The sequence below is a fragment of the Pseudocercospora fijiensis genome (assembly GCF_000340215.1).
Source record: "Pseudocercospora fijiensis CIRAD86 unplaced genomic scaffold MYCFIscaffold_3, whole genome shotgun sequence".
NCBI lineage: Eukaryota > Fungi > Ascomycota > Dothideomycetes > Mycosphaerellales > Mycosphaerellaceae > Pseudocercospora > Pseudocercospora fijiensis.
The window spans coordinates 5,683,792-5,699,769 of NW_006921534.1; the positions used below are offsets into that span (position 1 = coordinate 5,683,792).

At 44.3% G+C, this 15,978-nt stretch overlaps 4 protein-coding genes across 4 annotated transcripts; 3 read left to right on the plus strand and 1 right to left on the minus strand.

Moving 5' to 3' along the window:
• Window positions 1-8,500: 8,500 nt before the first annotated feature.
• On the plus strand, window positions 8,501-9,946 carry MYCFIDRAFT_207480 (uncharacterized protein; the record flags this gene model as incomplete). The annotated part of the gene is made up of 10 exons (XM_007927370.1): window positions 8,501-8,550; window positions 8,580-8,638; window positions 8,684-8,844; window positions 8,873-8,963; window positions 8,992-9,132; window positions 9,164-9,315; window positions 9,358-9,669; window positions 9,705-9,716; window positions 9,757-9,831; window positions 9,881-9,946. Coding segments are annotated over 10 exons (1,119 nt in total), but the record flags the coding sequence as incomplete, so codon positions are not given.
• Window positions 9,947-10,044: 98 nt separating this feature from the next.
• Window positions 10,045-11,061, plus strand: MYCFIDRAFT_53183 (uncharacterized protein). Its single transcript, XM_007926099.1, has 5 exons — window positions 10,045-10,266; window positions 10,325-10,480; window positions 10,531-10,571; window positions 10,626-10,754; window positions 10,810-11,061. The coding sequence occupies exons 1-5, from the start codon at window positions 10,152-10,154 to the stop codon at window positions 10,834-10,836; spliced, it is 468 nt and encodes a 155-aa protein (XP_007924290.1). The 5' UTR covers window positions 10,045-10,151; the 3' UTR covers window positions 10,837-11,061.
• A 429-nt stretch (window positions 11,062-11,490) lies between these two features.
• MYCFIDRAFT_173939 (uncharacterized protein) lies at window positions 11,491-11,826 on the minus strand (the record flags this gene model as incomplete). The annotated part of the gene is made up of 4 exons (XM_007927371.1): window positions 11,491-11,555; window positions 11,583-11,616; window positions 11,648-11,702; window positions 11,753-11,826. The coding sequence occupies 4 exons, from the start codon at window positions 11,824-11,826 to the stop codon at window positions 11,491-11,493; spliced, it is 228 nt and encodes a 75-aa protein (XP_007925562.1).
• A 47-nt stretch (window positions 11,827-11,873) lies between these two features.
• On the plus strand, window positions 11,874-14,608 carry MYCFIDRAFT_173940 (uncharacterized protein; the record flags this gene model as incomplete). Its single annotated transcript, XM_007927372.1, has 22 exons — window positions 11,874-12,032; window positions 12,080-12,118; window positions 12,147-12,198; window positions 12,225-12,420; window positions 12,444-12,472; window positions 12,505-12,568; window positions 12,593-12,803; window positions 12,832-13,190; window positions 13,215-13,242; window positions 13,274-13,319; window positions 13,352-13,436; window positions 13,476-13,557; window positions 13,590-13,611; window positions 13,658-13,899; window positions 13,930-13,955; window positions 13,989-14,028; window positions 14,052-14,141; window positions 14,178-14,224; window positions 14,258-14,376; window positions 14,411-14,434; window positions 14,465-14,505; window positions 14,534-14,608. The coding sequence occupies 22 exons, from the start codon at window positions 11,874-11,876 to the stop codon at window positions 14,606-14,608; spliced, it is 2,076 nt and encodes a 691-aa protein (XP_007925563.1).
• Between the last annotated feature and the right edge of the window lie 1,370 nt (window positions 14,609-15,978).

A 15,978-nucleotide genomic window follows, 5' to 3' on the forward strand; every position in this document is an offset into this window, starting at 1 on the left:
CTAGTCTAGAAGAAGGATGCTAAACTTAAGGACTGCACCGTGTTCGATAGCTCTAGTCGCAAGCAATATAATAATCACATACGTAATTGTAAGCTTAACTAGCGAAATGCACTAAGGGCTCTTCTAGACGACTATTCCTTAGTTGTTCACGCTATATAGTACATTAATAGTAACCTAAAGCGCACCTAGGACGACCATTTCGATTCCCTTAATAATTAGACTACTGTTTAGTAGAAAACCTATAAGACTATTATGCTAGACACTCTTAGAAACCCTATACTAAGGCAACAACACGCTTAGGACTAGTACCTTCGGGCCAAGCAAAAGACTAATTAGACAGCTCGCTTATTTAAGGCCTATTTAAAGACTCTCGAAGACGACCTCCCGACTAAAACTAATTCTATCTAGATCTCCGAAATACGCCCTAAATTGAGATAGGAATTAGTCCTTAAGTTAGACCGCCGCCGTGTGTTTGAACAGACCAATCTTATACGCATTTAATTCATAGTCGAAGTAGAAACAGCCGAACGGGCTGTTTAGCTCTAATAACGACTAGAATCGAGGATCCGACTAGCTAGTACTAACCGTAGCAACCGTAGCCGCGGAGGAAACTAAGGTTCCTACTATAACAACAATGCTAACAATAGGAACAGTAACAATAACCGTAGAAGAGGCCGTAGCCGCCGGCTATATAGAGGAGGCCGCGATAGGGGCCGTAGAAGGGGCTCGTATCCCTACAATACTAACCGCTCGGCTAACAATAGCAATAACAGCTACAGCAGTCTACCAACCGGATTAAAGTACTTTAACTGTAATAGCACTAGCTATCTACTAGGCTAATGCGACAAACCTAAGGACTAGGCCCGAATTAACCGTGCTTCCGCTAAGTATAGGAAACACCTTTTAGTAGCTAACGCTACCCCTATAGGCCAACCTTCGAAAAAAGAGTAAGCGCCGCACTAACTGTTAGCCTTATACGGCGTAAGACTATCGACATTGTGCTAGCTATAATACGCTCCTACCTTGTATAGGACACGAAGGGTACTACCTATTAAACTAAGGTTATACTAGATCTAGGAAATTTAGTTAGTGCCCTTATTAGCCATCGCCTAGCTAAGCAATTAGACCTTCGACAACTGCCGAAGACTAACCTGCCAACCCTTGCTTAGTTTAATAACGCTCGGCACTTAACCTATAGGGCCTACTATATTCCTATAGCTCTAAAGGACGACCTCGGAAATGAACGCCTACTAGACTTTACTGCCTACGTAGTAGATATAGACAACCTATATAGGGGAGCTACTATTGTTATTAGCAACCCTGTTCTTAAGTACTACGCTATAGCTATAGACTTAGGCATTTAGAAGTAGCGATTTAGAATCGCTCGGAAAGAGGACATTAAACACATTAATGTTAGCGAGTGCCCTAACGATATTAGGGTCCTGTTTATTAGCAACCTAATACCGGCCTCCGCCTTAGCTAATCCGACAGCTAATCTTCTCGGTAGAGATAACGATAAGCCTATGCCCCCTAATAGCATAGACCCTAATTAGCTTACTCGTATACCGGAGCCTATTCGAGAAACCTATATTAATGTATTTAAATACCACTTAGCATCGACATTGCCTATATTCAAAGAGACGGATTATAAGATTAATATTATAGAGGGCAAGGAGGTTCCTTTTAGACCCCTCTATAACCTTAGTAAACGAGAGCTTGCTATATTACGTAAGTACCTAGAGGAAAACCTAGCTAATAGTCGCATTCGGTATAGTAACAGCCCTACTAGCGCCCCTATCCTATTCGTACTAAAGAAGGATAGTAGCCTACGCCTATATATTAATTATCGTACGCTTAACGCTATTACTATTAAAGACCGCTGTCCACTTCCTCTTATTAATAAGACCCTCGATCGCCTTTCTAGTACTTACTACTATACTACATTAGACATTAAGGATATATACTATCGCATCCGTATTCGTAAGGGTAACGAATAGAAAACAGCCTTCCGTACTCGCTATAGCTATTTCGAGTACTTAGTTATGCTATTCGGCTTAGCTAACGCCCCTACAACATTCTAGTCCTATATTAATCGGGCCCTTTCGGGCCTATTAGACTATCTCTATATAGTTTACCTAGATGACATCCTAGTTTACACACACTTACCTAACATTACGGAGCACTAGGCTATAGTCCGCAAGGTGCTCGATCGCCTGCGAGTCTATAGACTATATTACAAGCCTTCTAAATGCACCTTTACTACTAAGGAGGTAGCCTTCCTTAGTTTTATCGTATCAACTGATAGTGTTAAGGCTAATCCTAATCGGATTAAAACAATTACTAAATAGCCTATTCCTACGTCTATTAAGGAGCTTTAATCGTTCCTTAGCTTCGCTAATTTCTACCGCCGGTTTATTAAGGGCTATTTACGGCATATAATACCCCTAACTGAGCTTACTAAAACTAAGGCTAACCTAACTAGAGAGTTTAAATAGACTAATAGAGCACAAGCCGCTTTTGACGGCCTAAAGCAACGCTTTACTAATGTCCCCTTATTGCACTATTTCGTACTAAGCAAGCAAATCCGAATTGAGACTAACGCTTTACAGTTCGCTATATCGGCTATTATATTACAGCAATTAGATAATAACTATTACTAGCACCTAATTGCCTTCTTTTTACGAAAGATAATCGATATAGAGCGCCGATATAAGACCTACGAGCAAGAGCTCCTAGCTATTATCGAGGCCTTTAAGCACTAGCGCTACTATCTCGATAGTATATAGCATACTATTCAGGTCTATACGGATTATAACAACCTCCGTAGAATTACGAAGGTTACTAGGGTTATAGGTCGACAGGCTAGATAGGCCGTCTACCTCGCCGGGTTCGATTTTAATATATTATATCGGCTAGGCATAAGCAACCCTACTAATAGCCTATCGAGGCGACCTAATTACGATAGCGGGACTTAGCAATCTATTAATTTATTGTTTCCAACCCTATAGTATAAGATTGCTATAGCCTGTATTATTAATAAGCAAACGTAGGATAAGCGGACTTCCGGACCCCGCGGCGGTAACAAATACTATAGCGGAGTTATCGTTCTTCTAGTGCACGTTAAAAGAAAGGACGTAGATCGCTCGAGCTATAATAACTCGATTAAGGACATTGCTATCTATAGTAATAGTCTATATAGCGATAGCACTATAGAAGAGGTTGCAGTAGTTCCGGCTGCTAGTACTATTAGATGCATATAATACGTACCTCGTTTAATAGCGAGGGTGCTATTAAATAACCTTGCAAATAGGGATAGTTAATCGTTTATAGATAAGCTATTACGTGCTTAGTAGAGGGACGCCTTTACTATCGAGCGTATTAATAGGCTTGTAAGTAGACGGGCGACTCGATCTAGTAAGAGTAATAGTTAGTCGATCGACGACAAGGGTTACTTAAAGTTTAAAGGCAGGTACTATGTCCCCGCTAAACAATCGATTAGATAAGAGCTTTTAAAGAGGTACTATAACAGTAAGCTCGCTAGTTACTATAGCATAGAGAGGTCGCACGAGTTACTATCGCGTATATACTACTAGCTAAATAGTAAGCGGCATATAAAGGAGTATATACAGACCTATGCAGTATGCTAGCGAGTCAAAGTACTAAAGCACTTACTATTTAGCGAGTTGTCTTTACTCCCTATTCTAAAGAAGCCTTTTGTAGAGCTTATAATAGACTTTATTATAGGTCTCCCCCCTACTAAGCGAAGAGGAAGCAAAGACATCTTTAACGCTATCCTAGTCGTCGTAGACCGATTTACTAAGGGCGCTCGTTACATCCCTACTAGGAAGGATTAGATAGCTATTAACTTAGCTGAGTCACTATAGAATAACATCTTCTATAGCTATTAGGGAACCCCTAAAGGGATAGTCTCCGACAGAGGCTCGATATTTATATCTTACTATTAGAGTGAGATATACCTATAGCTAAGACTTAAGCATCGCCTATCTATAGCGTTCTATCTATAAACAGATAGCTAGACCGAGAGGCAAAATGCTACGCTATAGTAGTACCTGCGTAGCTACATTAACGAGAACCCTAACGACTAGGTCAACCTCCTATAACTAGCCGAATTCGTATACAATAATAGTGTCCACTTATCTACTAAGGTTTTACCTTATTTCGCTATAATAGGCTAGAACGCTACTATGCTATAAGACCCCCTATCGCTCGAGGCCGAGCGTAAGGAAAGGGAAGCGGGTTAACCTAAGACACTAGCGGCTATTAAGAGGGTTTAAAAGATACGAGAAATTCACGCTAAGATAGCTAACAAACTAGTAAAGGCCTAGGCCTATTAGAAGGCCTACTATAACAAACACTACCTTCTAATAACCTTCAAGCAAGGCGACCTAGTTATGCTTAGTACAAAGAACCTCCGTATCCGCAAACACCCCTCGCCTAATAGCAAAATAAGGCCTAAACTCGCACTAAGGTACATTGGCCCTTTCTGTATCCGAGAACCTAGGGGCACCTAGGCCTATTAGTTATAGCTTCCACCTTATTACACTATCTATAATACCTTCTATGTGTCCCTCCTTAAGCCGTACTACCTACGCGAAGGGGATAAAGCACCTGCTAAATCCGAGGACATACTAGCTAATAGCGAAGAGCTGTAGTCTATAGAACGTATCCTAAAGCATCGGACTAGGTAGGGCAAGAAGGAGTACCTATTAAGATAGTAAGGCTATTTACCTAAATAGGACTTATAGGAAGCTAAAGGTTCCTTTAAGGACATAACCGAGTTGTTAGATAAGTATTAGACTAGCGTAAAGGACAAGAAGAAGGCCAAAAGCTTATAATATTACTATTAAGGCCTAGGATTAATACTACCCCTAGGGTGCTATTAGCTAACTAATTAGCTACAAGCAATTGTTAGCAATAAGAGACAATAAGACTACACTACTATAGTGAACGCGTACCGAGTGTTAACAAGCGCGCTACGACGCGTTAATTAGTTACTGCTCTTTTAAAGACTCTACCTCTTGTTCCTTTATCCTACCGAGGCCTCGAGGCCTAGGCAATCGACGAGAATGCGCGCGCGCGCGTACGAATAGCGGTATGTTAGAAGATAGCTAGCGCGGCTATATTAGTAACGGTATTGCGGAGTATATTATTAGTCAAAGAAGGAAATCGAAAGCAAGGTAAAGTTAGCGCTAAGACGACTAGCGCTACTATTATTAATATTACTTACTATTGTCGCTACGCCTATAGACACAACCTTACCTATACTACGAGCCTAAGGCACCCTTAATCAAAACTTTGATTAAAGCCTTAAGCCTATTAAAGGTTTGATTAAAACTTTAAGGCTAAGTTAAAACTTTAACTAAGACAAAAGATTAAGCGACTAATAGACTAACTAAGGGCAAAACTATAGAGCTAAGCTAGCCGGGGTCGATCTTGCGGACAATAGGTTACTCCTCGATCTATCTAACCCTTTAAGCGAGGCGAACCTCTACTACTACACTTATAATAGCCTTTACCTATAGAAACTAGAAGAACTGAGTTTTTTAAAAAGATATAATTAGTTAACACTTAAAGGCTGCTAAACCTAACTAATTAGGGCTAGCGAAACTACGAACAGTAATAGCCTTCGTAACAATAAGAACAACCCTCGGAACGGACAAACCCCCGGAGCGGACATTTCTAGGTCTTTTAAGAGTAGACGTAGAGAACTCGGTACGACATTACTTAGAACGGGGGCAGTGCTATAATACCCCGTATACCTACCTATTATAGTAGGGAAGGTGCGCTCGTATTGTAATTGGTCGATAGTCCTTAATTCTTATAGTTATATATTACTTTATTGTATGTAAGGATAGCGTAGTTAGAGTTAGATATTATATTAAAAGGTAAGGTTTAATATAGTTACATAATCGGTAGTTGTGCGTTCAATTTAGCGCGGACTAAGCGGCTTATTAGGCCTACTAAGTTAGTAGCAATAGAGGTTAAGACTAGAACAAAGACCGGCTACGAGGGCGCGGCCTTTAGAAGGGAAGCGTATATTAGGACCAAAGAGGTTACACGTAATTAGCATATAACCGGGCTCGAGTAAAGCTAGGGTCTTAATGCCTTAGGCAGGACTTAGCGCTTAGCGTTAGGCTAACTAGCCTGCCTTCCTCCCTCTCCTCTTAGATCTCTATCGAATACTACACTAATTTACTACCACCCTATCTACCTGCTAACATAACCCTTCTTACAGTATCGAGAACGCGCTAGTATTCGTAAGCAAACATTACGTTAAGGCCTAGAGACGGCTCGATATGTCGTCGCTATTATAGCTTACTAATTTCTAGTCTATTAAATAGGTAGTCTCGTAGAATATAGTAACAAGGTAGGCGGGTTTAAAACTACGAGAGGCAATTGCAACGAGCCGGAGTTATATAGTCGTAACTGCGTAGTATGCCCTTATAAATAGGCGCTGCCTTAGCTTCTATCTTAATAGCGATATCTACCTGTTCTCGTAGTCGATCTTAAGCCGCTAGCGGTTACAGACTCTCGAAGCTTAGAAGGCGCTTTTTATACTAGTATTATATGCCTTTACTAACTCTGTAGCTAGCGAGTTGTGCCTTATAAGCTAGCCTGTCGTCTACCTTAAGAACCTCGAGAATCGTACTATAGAGGTTATAGAACACAAGGTTCCGCTTGTTCCGGTTATACTTAATAGTATAGTAATAGCCCTCGAGAGGCGAAGTTGTCCGTATTTGTAGCAATAATAGACTGTAGAGCCGTACCTATATAGCCTATGTTCGTAAAGTCTAACTATTCTAATTATAGCGTATATATTAGACCTTGTTTTGCTAGTCTATAGGCTTCTTCTCTTGTAACTACTCCTAGATCTAAACTATATCGTTAGTAACCTCGCTAGCGCTGCGGGCGTAATAGATTGCGTAGTAGAATCGCTTAACAACCTCTAGAAATTAGGCCTCTAGAAATAAGCGAAGGAAGGTCTCTTTAACGTGCCGCTAGCAGAGGTAGATAAGCACCTGTTTCTCCTTCTAAGAGAGGTTAATTGCGGCCTACTTAGAGGCTAAGTCGTCTACTATAGCTATAATAGTATTCTATAGTAGTAACTACCCTTTAAGGACTCGGAGACCGGCTTCTACTAGCTTAGCTTTCTAAGATTCTAGCAATATATATCCTACTAGCAACTAGCACCCTAACCTATTACGAACATATATAGTAAAAAGGCTCTAGCTAAGGTCGGTAGTCTTATAAGTTGCGTCTAGCAAGAACAACTATATAGTATATAAGTTAGTAATGTTTTGAATTTTTAAAGTTAGTCGTAAGAACTATAGAACGCAAGCTTAGAAGCTTAGTTATGCGCCTGCCTTCTATAGTAATAACAATAATACCTGCACTTATATCTCCTGCCTTAGTATTTAACAACTCTCGCTACTAGTCGGTCTAAAATACAATACTACGCTCTTCCTTGCCCTTTAATCTCTTCGATATTACCTAGTATTTAAGCTCTTTGCTGTCTATATTATTACAAAGGCTATTAAGGATAGCAGGAAGGTCGCCTAGCTAGATATTCGCATTTCTACGCTTAGTACTACGCACCTTCTTTAAGTCCGGCCTAATCTTTAACTAACCGACAGTACTAGCCTTTATATACTACCTACTAATCTTACTAAACTCGTCTTTTATTAGGCTATTTTTAATAAATTTAATAACCTTAGCAACGTTAAATTTACGCTATTCTATTAACTCCTCGAGTAACACCCTTAAGGCGTTACTAGCCGACCTAATATCTATATACTTTAGGTTATAGTAGTATAGGTTATTACCTACTATAGAAAGGTCGACTTAGTAATAGCGGACACTAATTTTATATAGATTAGCCTCTTCTTTGCTCTAGAAGTGCGAGATAACTAGTATTGCAGCATTATACGGCTTTTTATTATATTTAGCCTTGCGAATACTCTCCGAGGGCGACCTATTCCGCTACTAATCGCGCCTATAACGACAATACTAGTACGACCGCTATTATAATCTATCCTTCGTCCTTTGCGACTTCGCCTCCTTATATACGTTACTTATATAGCCCTTTAGTACCTCGAAGCGCTTAGGCTCGAAAGTTAACCCCTACGGTATATTAAATAGCTACTCTCGGATATCGATTATATTATATAGTATACGGTTAGGCCTAAACGGCGGCGGTACTAGTTTAGATAAGATAGGCGGTATAGCGACGATAATAATAATAACGATTAAATAGTATTTAAGCTATTATAGAAAGAGCTAGATCTATATATAAGAAAGAGCTATAGAGATAAGGTTAGAACTAGAAGTATAACCGAGAAGGTTAATACGGTACTAGAATAGGAAAAGCACCGTCGATTACTAGGCAAACTATACTAAGTTAGTAGATAACGCCCTCCGGAAGTAAACCACTATTGCAAACAGTAGTACGCTAAATTTCCTGACATACAAGAGTACCTTAATGTGTATAGTCTCTTCGTCTCTGCAGGCCCAATGCACACGCAAGCAGGTGTGATGCACTAAGGTCACGAGTGTGAAAGGAAACAGGATTCTTTTCAAAGTCCATCAAATCGTTCAATCAACAGAACTGCCACGTCAGGTGATTTCTCACACCCTCGGCCGAAGGTGTCGCGCCATTATTGAGTGATCTCTGGAGCGGAGCGGGGTACGCGGTCGCAATGTCAGCACCGCAACCTTTCACGCGTCTTCTCCTTCTTGCACTCACCATGCTTCCTTCGTATACAAGACCTGAAGACCTCTTTCACTTCTTTGTATGAGATCACGATGGCAACAGAAGAGCACGGCGTGATGCCCCAGCCTGCCGCGAGCGAAGCGCCCCGTCGCCAATAATGCCCCCGAACTGGTTGAACTGCGGTCGCCGGTCAATGCTCTCCCCAACGCAATCGCTGGCTATCGAACAGCGGGTAATCTACTCCTATGAGAAGGCCTGAGATAGGGCATTCGAAAGGTCCCGTATAATGTTGCTGCCTTATTATGCTCCATTCACAAGCAAGAAAGAGCGTGGGAGAACTGCGTTGAGACCTGTTACTTTCCGTGATCCTCGTGTGCGCAGTAGCATCCAGCACTGGACTGGTCTTCTCGAGGACACGTGTGTCGACGAAAGGGACAAGATGGCATCTCTGCACGGCCAACCGGAACAGCCAAAAAGGAGGCTCAATTCGAATTCAGCCTTGCATGCAACAGCCGAACGCTAGGCGGCGGATAGCGACATCCGCGATGTATTTCGAGCCAATCATACATATCAACGGCTGTAAAGTTAGATTCGGGGCAATCTCGCCGGACACGTTGGTGTGAGAGACGGACCCACGACCGGATCCTGATGCAAGAAAAATGTCCACCCAACCTGCTGGGATAGCTCTTTTCGACGTCATATGCCTGGACGACCTCCCTCCAGAAGGCCAACAATGCGCAAAAATCATGCGCGGATACGACCTGATGTTAGACTGGTCGCACTCGATGTCAGCTTGCACAGGAAGTCGCATTCGCGATGAAATGTTTGATGCAAAGCACGCCACGACATCACAAAATCGGGCGTTGTCGGGAGCGCTTGGACATCAAAAAAATCTGTTCAAGTACGGGCCGCATTGCAAACGCTGTACCCGAGACCGAGTCCTCACCTCCTATAGTGCGCAACACGCGCCCAGAAGGTCCACGCTGTTGTCGAATAAATACGGTAGATGATGCATGTGATGGTAGAGAGTGGAATACGTTCCGGCTTCGCGATGCGCTTTTGATGGATTGATGCGCAATCCACTTGGTTTCTTCGATGGCGTCGACGATGCTTTTATATCTTTGCATCAATCACCGGGCACGACCGGAGCCTGAGCCTGGTCTGATGCAAACGACGTCGCGGTCGTCAAATGCAGGGGTTGCCGTACCAATCACGGTCATTTCTCGAGACAGGTGGATGGTCAGAGCTCTGCTTCAGCAAGCCCACCTTTAAGCGACCATCCCAAGCAAAATCTGCTCACCATCTTCCACACTTTCCCCGTGACAGCTCCAGTCTCTTCAGCTCACCGTCACAACTCCGCTCATCAGAAATCCATCAGAAGACACCTCAATCCCTCTTCAATTCATCCAAAACCATTGCAATGGCATCCTCTCTCCGCATGGCTGCGCCAAAGATGGCCTCGATGGCCGCTCAGAGCACCCGCCAGGTCGCTCGCCCACAGCAGTTCCAGAAGCTCGCCCGTGGCTTCCAGACTGGTAAGCTTCATCGAGCTTGGGGAGCTTGAAGACTGCTCCATTGACACTTTCATCGTAGCCGCTTCCCGCCAGACCACTGCCTTCAACACCATGAAGCGCACCTCCACCATTCTCCAGAGCGCCCGCGCCAAGGTCTCCCCAATTGGTGCCCAGGCCAAGCGTGCCTACTCTTCTGAGATGGCCAATGCTCTCGTCCAGGTCTCTCAGAACCTTGGTAAGAATAGTAGTGATCACATGTAGAAAACAATTGCTCATATATATCAGGTATGGGTTCTGCTGCCATCGGTCTTGGTGGCGCTGGTATTGTGAGTTATCCGTCGATTTACCACTGAATGTCATCAAAACTGACCACGTATCAGGGTATTGGTCTCGTCTTCGCCGCCCTTCTCCAGTCTGTTGCCCGCAACCCATCCCTCCGCGGCCAGCTTTTCTCATACGCAATTCTTGGTTTCGCTTTCGTCGAAGCCATTGGTCTTTTCGACCTCATGGTAAGTTCCGCCGCGCGAGTCTTGGCATCTTCGCATACACTAACACTCCTCCCAGGTTGCCATGATGTGCAAGTACGTCTAAACGAATATCACGGTTTCGGCATAGCATAGCGGGCGTACCCTCGGGCGTTACTGTAACAGTATGGGAGGAGCAAGAGCATCGAAGGATAGAGACACCGATAGACCGATAGAGAGCAGGCAAGGCAAACTCTTCGCTCGGATAGAACTAGAGCTTGGATCATTGTACATACGGAGCCTCACTTCGAAGACCTCGCGTAGAGGCAAAACGTTTTCATCTGTCCTGTGGCCTGTCTTTCATCGTCTCGTCCAAAACTCGCCAAGAACAACTGCTTCATCCGGTGCAGGGACTACTTTCCGAAGTAATCCGGAGCCGGAATCGCCGAGATATATGAAAGTCTTTGCTTCTGAACAATGAAGTGCTTGAGGATGCACAGGTATAAAGTCGGCCCAATATCGCCCAGAACATGCCACATTGGGCATCGGCTCATCAGCGCCTCGTACGAAGACAGCTGTCTTGCTGAGTCCTACCCGCATCTGCACAATGCTTACATGAGACATTGTTGGAGTCGGCACATACATCATCGCCGACTCTGAAGACCATTGCGGTCAATATCCTGCCTAATCCAAGCAAATTTTCCTAACCGACATCATCATGAATCAGGCATATCTGTGTTGTTCTGCTCATAAACATTGAGAACGACTTCCTCATCATCCGCTAATATACAGTATGCGATGAAGGGATGTCGATTGAGTCAAGTCTAGCTCGCCCATGGTAGTCGACTTGCTCGATTCATGTCGACAAGACACATCGCTCAGAGACAGAGTCTGTCATGGTCATCCTCTAGGTTGTTTCCAGCACATCACTATCGAACAATAATCCTCGAACTGCAATGCGCGGCTTCGAGGAATATTTTTTGGAACTGATGACTTTTTCCAATGAAGCGACGTCGATCGAGCCAAGCTAAGCTAAGCTTGACTTTCGCTTCAAATATAAAAGATCTTGGAGTACAGTAGAATACCCGGTTACGGCTAGTCCGGTTGTTAGCTCCATTTCGGGTCTAGCCTTAGTGCCTTCAACGTGACCTTCGTGCTTCGTCCATGGACGTTGCAGAAGAGGCCGACATGAGTTCGCCGTCGCGCCAGATGAGAAGCGAATCGAGAAGTTCCTCCATGGTCGAAAAGAGCTCGCCGCTCGCGCACCGGAACACCGCCGTCGAAGTAGAAGTGGATGGCTCCGCGCACAGGCCTGCGAAGAGAGTGTCTAGATTGGAGTTTAGGCGACGCGGCGCTCAGGTTGTCCTTAGAATGGTATGGATCTGAAAGAAAAGGAAAAGAGAAAGGCTGTGGACGCAGGTTGCTGTGACCGTTGAGCTTGGAAGACACGCGCAAGGCAGGTGCGAGTTGAAAGAGCTGTATACCACGAGTGAAGCCTTCAGCACTGGTCCGCAGAAGCATCACCACGCTACGATATTGACTTCGACATTCTCTTGCACTCGTATGGCAATCGTGTGGATATCAGACTTCAGCGTGCTAGACCCCAAGTCTGCATTGGGCGTATCTGCCATCCAAAGCGACGCGGCCAGTATGGGAAGAGTAGGATGAATACAGCATTGGGTAATGGACAGGACGCGGCGTGTCGACACAGGTCACGTACCTGAGGACCTGAAGAGATCGAGACCCACTTAACACAAAGGCTCGTAGCTTCCCCATACTTCACATGACTGGCCAGTGAACCCGTCACACATCTTACCGGCCTGTAATGTCTTTGCGATCCTTGTGTACACCATTTGGCAGTTTGCGGTCGCTTGATTGGTAAGGCAACACTTACTTTCCCGGACTAAAATCCAAAAACTTTCTTCGACCCGCTTTCGAAGCTTGCGCGCCAGCTTTTCGAGACTTTCCATATCTACGAAAGCCTCAACACGAACAATCATCAAGACCACATCCGATCCACTTCCAAAAGAAATTCAACTACAAAGTCACATACCACCAAGAACACGACAGAACTCTCAGCCTACCACGATCAGAGTAATTGCGAGTCATGGACGTCGAAAAGCAACTTATGGTGCTTCAGGACCGGGTCGCAGATCTCGAACAACGCGAGTTCGCCTTCGAAGATGGCATAACTCTTCCCGAAAGCGACGGATCTGCCAGAACCGTACCTAGCACCAAAAAGACCATCTTGGCTGTGATTGCTCTTATCGAAAAATCTGCAGTCCTTGGCGCCCCCCTAGTCGTATTCGCCGTATTTGGCCACATAGAAGACGAAGCCCACTACAACGCTACTAGCAATTACATGTCTCCCGACCAGCGCCTAGTTCTCGAAATCCTCAGCTGGACTTACTTTGTCCTGTGGGTCATCTGCGTACTCTTCAACCAAAATTACCAACTGATCCACCACGGCTTTACTCGCCTGTTTTGCACATTCAATCTTATAAGTTTCGCATTTATGGCGTTCATAGTGGTGGTGCACTACTCGATTGCGTTCGTGGCTGCAGGGCAATCTAAAGAACTTAGTGCGAATGTCTGATTTATGGAAATATTGTGGCGATGGAGGAGGTATCTGCATTCTCCAGGCGTGATAGCACCACTCTGTCTTTCATCCATCATCGGACTACTGCGCCGGATTGAGAAGGCAGAGGCCTGTTGCTGCCAGGCCGAGTCAACAAAGGAAATCATTTGAATTTGGAAACACCGAAGTCGTACTCCATTCTGTACGTTCTACAAAGTAAGTAGAAAAGATAGCCATGCAAACAAGCAGATACCCGCACAGTCAAATCCTGTCATGCATCTCTTGATTCCCCATTGTGCTAGAGTGTCTGCCCACAGAATACCAGTGGCGAGTTTGGAGACTGCTTCAACCATCATACACAGCTGACAAGATAGCCATGACCTCCACGACACCATTTCCCATCCTCCGCATCAAGACGATGATCAAGTCCCCTCCATCGGCCTGTTACCGGAAGTTGCCTACAAACAGTATCAGTTCATACGCCGACTTAGAATAGATGTGCAAGGTCTTGCTCTCACCAAATCCGCGACATGCAGCACCATCCCATCCCGACGACGACTCCCACCAGAACCAGTTGAGCACAGAGCTATGCCTGCGCAAATCGCGGGTGCTGTGAGGAGATGTTTGGAGATGAATCCGTAGACGAGTCCGAAGTTCAGGCTCAGACTGTGACAGCAAACCTGGAATGACACCGACCGAAGGCAGCGAATTGTGCCCGGTTCGGGTGGGTTGGGTGATTTGGTGGACGCTTCTAGAGTTTTGAGAATGTCGATTGTGGTATCCGAAGGAGTATTGAAGCAGCTTGGTTGGCCAAGGCAAAGGATGGAGGGAATCGCAAAGGCGTTCTTGGGAATGTTCCTAGGAGCCTACGGGAGTCGATTTGCTTTGAGAATGAGAGTGAGTCCTCTGCCCGGGATATTGTGACGGTGCTTGTGACGTGACGTTCTTGGGGCCATGATGAAGCGCAAAGGTTCTCTGACGTAGTTCCAACGTTCCTGACTGAGCAAAGACATCCTCGCGTGGTTGCCGATGCAAACGAAGCTATGGACCGAGCGGCGTGGGGGCTATCGCGCGAGTGCACGATCATTTGTCCTATCGCATTGTGGAGTTTGGTCGCTGCCAGCACGAGCGAACGACAGTAAAGTTCGTCCCACGGCGGTTTGGTGTTTGATGTTAGCTGGCGGCGAGATTCGCTGTCCGCAAGCCGCTGGTTGTGCTGTTCCAGTAGCTGGTTGTATCGCTGCAGCCTCTTGTCGGTGTTATCGCCCATGGGTCCCAAGGCTTATTAGGTCAAATATGGCCCATTGGTCCAACAATTTAATCAAATAGAGCCTATCTTAGCTCGGCAGTTTAGTTAATCAAATCGGCGCTATTCTATCTACCGTATAGCGCTCTAGTGTATTGTTTTAGTAGTTCTCGGTATTACTAGGTAAGGAGGGCAATTTCCGAGGTTGAATTTAGTAGCTTAGCCTTCGCAAAGCCGATTCTCGACTATACCCTTCGCTACTACAACTATTACTATAACTAAATAATATAGAGTCTAGACTATTGCAGTAGCGATATATAAGATATAGGCGTTAACCTGTCTAAAAATAAGCATTATACGATATTATACGACCGAGCGAGAACCCCCGGCGTTACGAAGCCTAAATCGACTTTGCGATAATCTACTACTTTCTAATAACGATAATGCCTCTTCCTTGTCTATTATCGCTATAAGGCCGCCTTAACAACCTCCGCCGTAACCGCAATACTCTAATACGGCCTATTATACGACTAGTAATATCTTAGACTATTGTTCCGACTCTTCTTAGCGGCGAGAGGTAGCAAAATATCGAGCTATTCGACGTTTCCGCCGAAGTCTAGTTCGCTACGTATCTCTCGAGAACCTACGATAATGCTCGGAAACGCTATACTCGAGAGCGCTATTTGCGTATTATCCGATAGGTTATAATACTAGTCGATAAGTTGCTACGCCGTAACGAGATAAGCGAGTAGGAATACTAAGAAAGAAGGTAGGCTTTAAGGCGCTTCTATTATAATACTAAGAAGAGCCGATTAATATATATTAAGAAGGAAGGGAAGCCTGCTATATAGGTTATTTAAGAGTACGAGATCTTCTAGGTTCTAAAGACTAAGCACTGTTTAATAGCTTACGGAAGGCGTAGACCTATCTAGGCACTTATTAATATACGCTTCTAAGGTGTAATAAAGAGGGATATTAAAGAAGTGCTACGCTACTATCGAGTATATACCCTCCTTCGCTAGGCACCTTCTTCGAAGATCCGTGTTCTATTAGACTATATTCGCACTTCTAAGGTCCTTAGCCGTATCTAAATAGACCTTATCGACTTCTTAAGCATACCTAATAGTCCTTATATCTATATACTGCACGTTAAAGACTATAAGACTAATATTGGCTAGTAACCGGCCCTATACCTATAGGCTAGTTTTGAGCCTATATAAGAGGCCTCCTTCTATAGAGTAGACAGATTATCAACCTCGTATAGTACATTGTTTATATTACACTTCTATAATGCCTATATTGCAGGGCTCTAGTTATTAGCCTAAGCGACAGTCTCGTTATCCTATCTTACTAAATATAGCTGCCTATATTGCTATAGGTTATATTACCCTTAGTAGCCTATACTATTGCTACGAGTAGTAGTAGTAGTATTGGTTTCCGTCCTT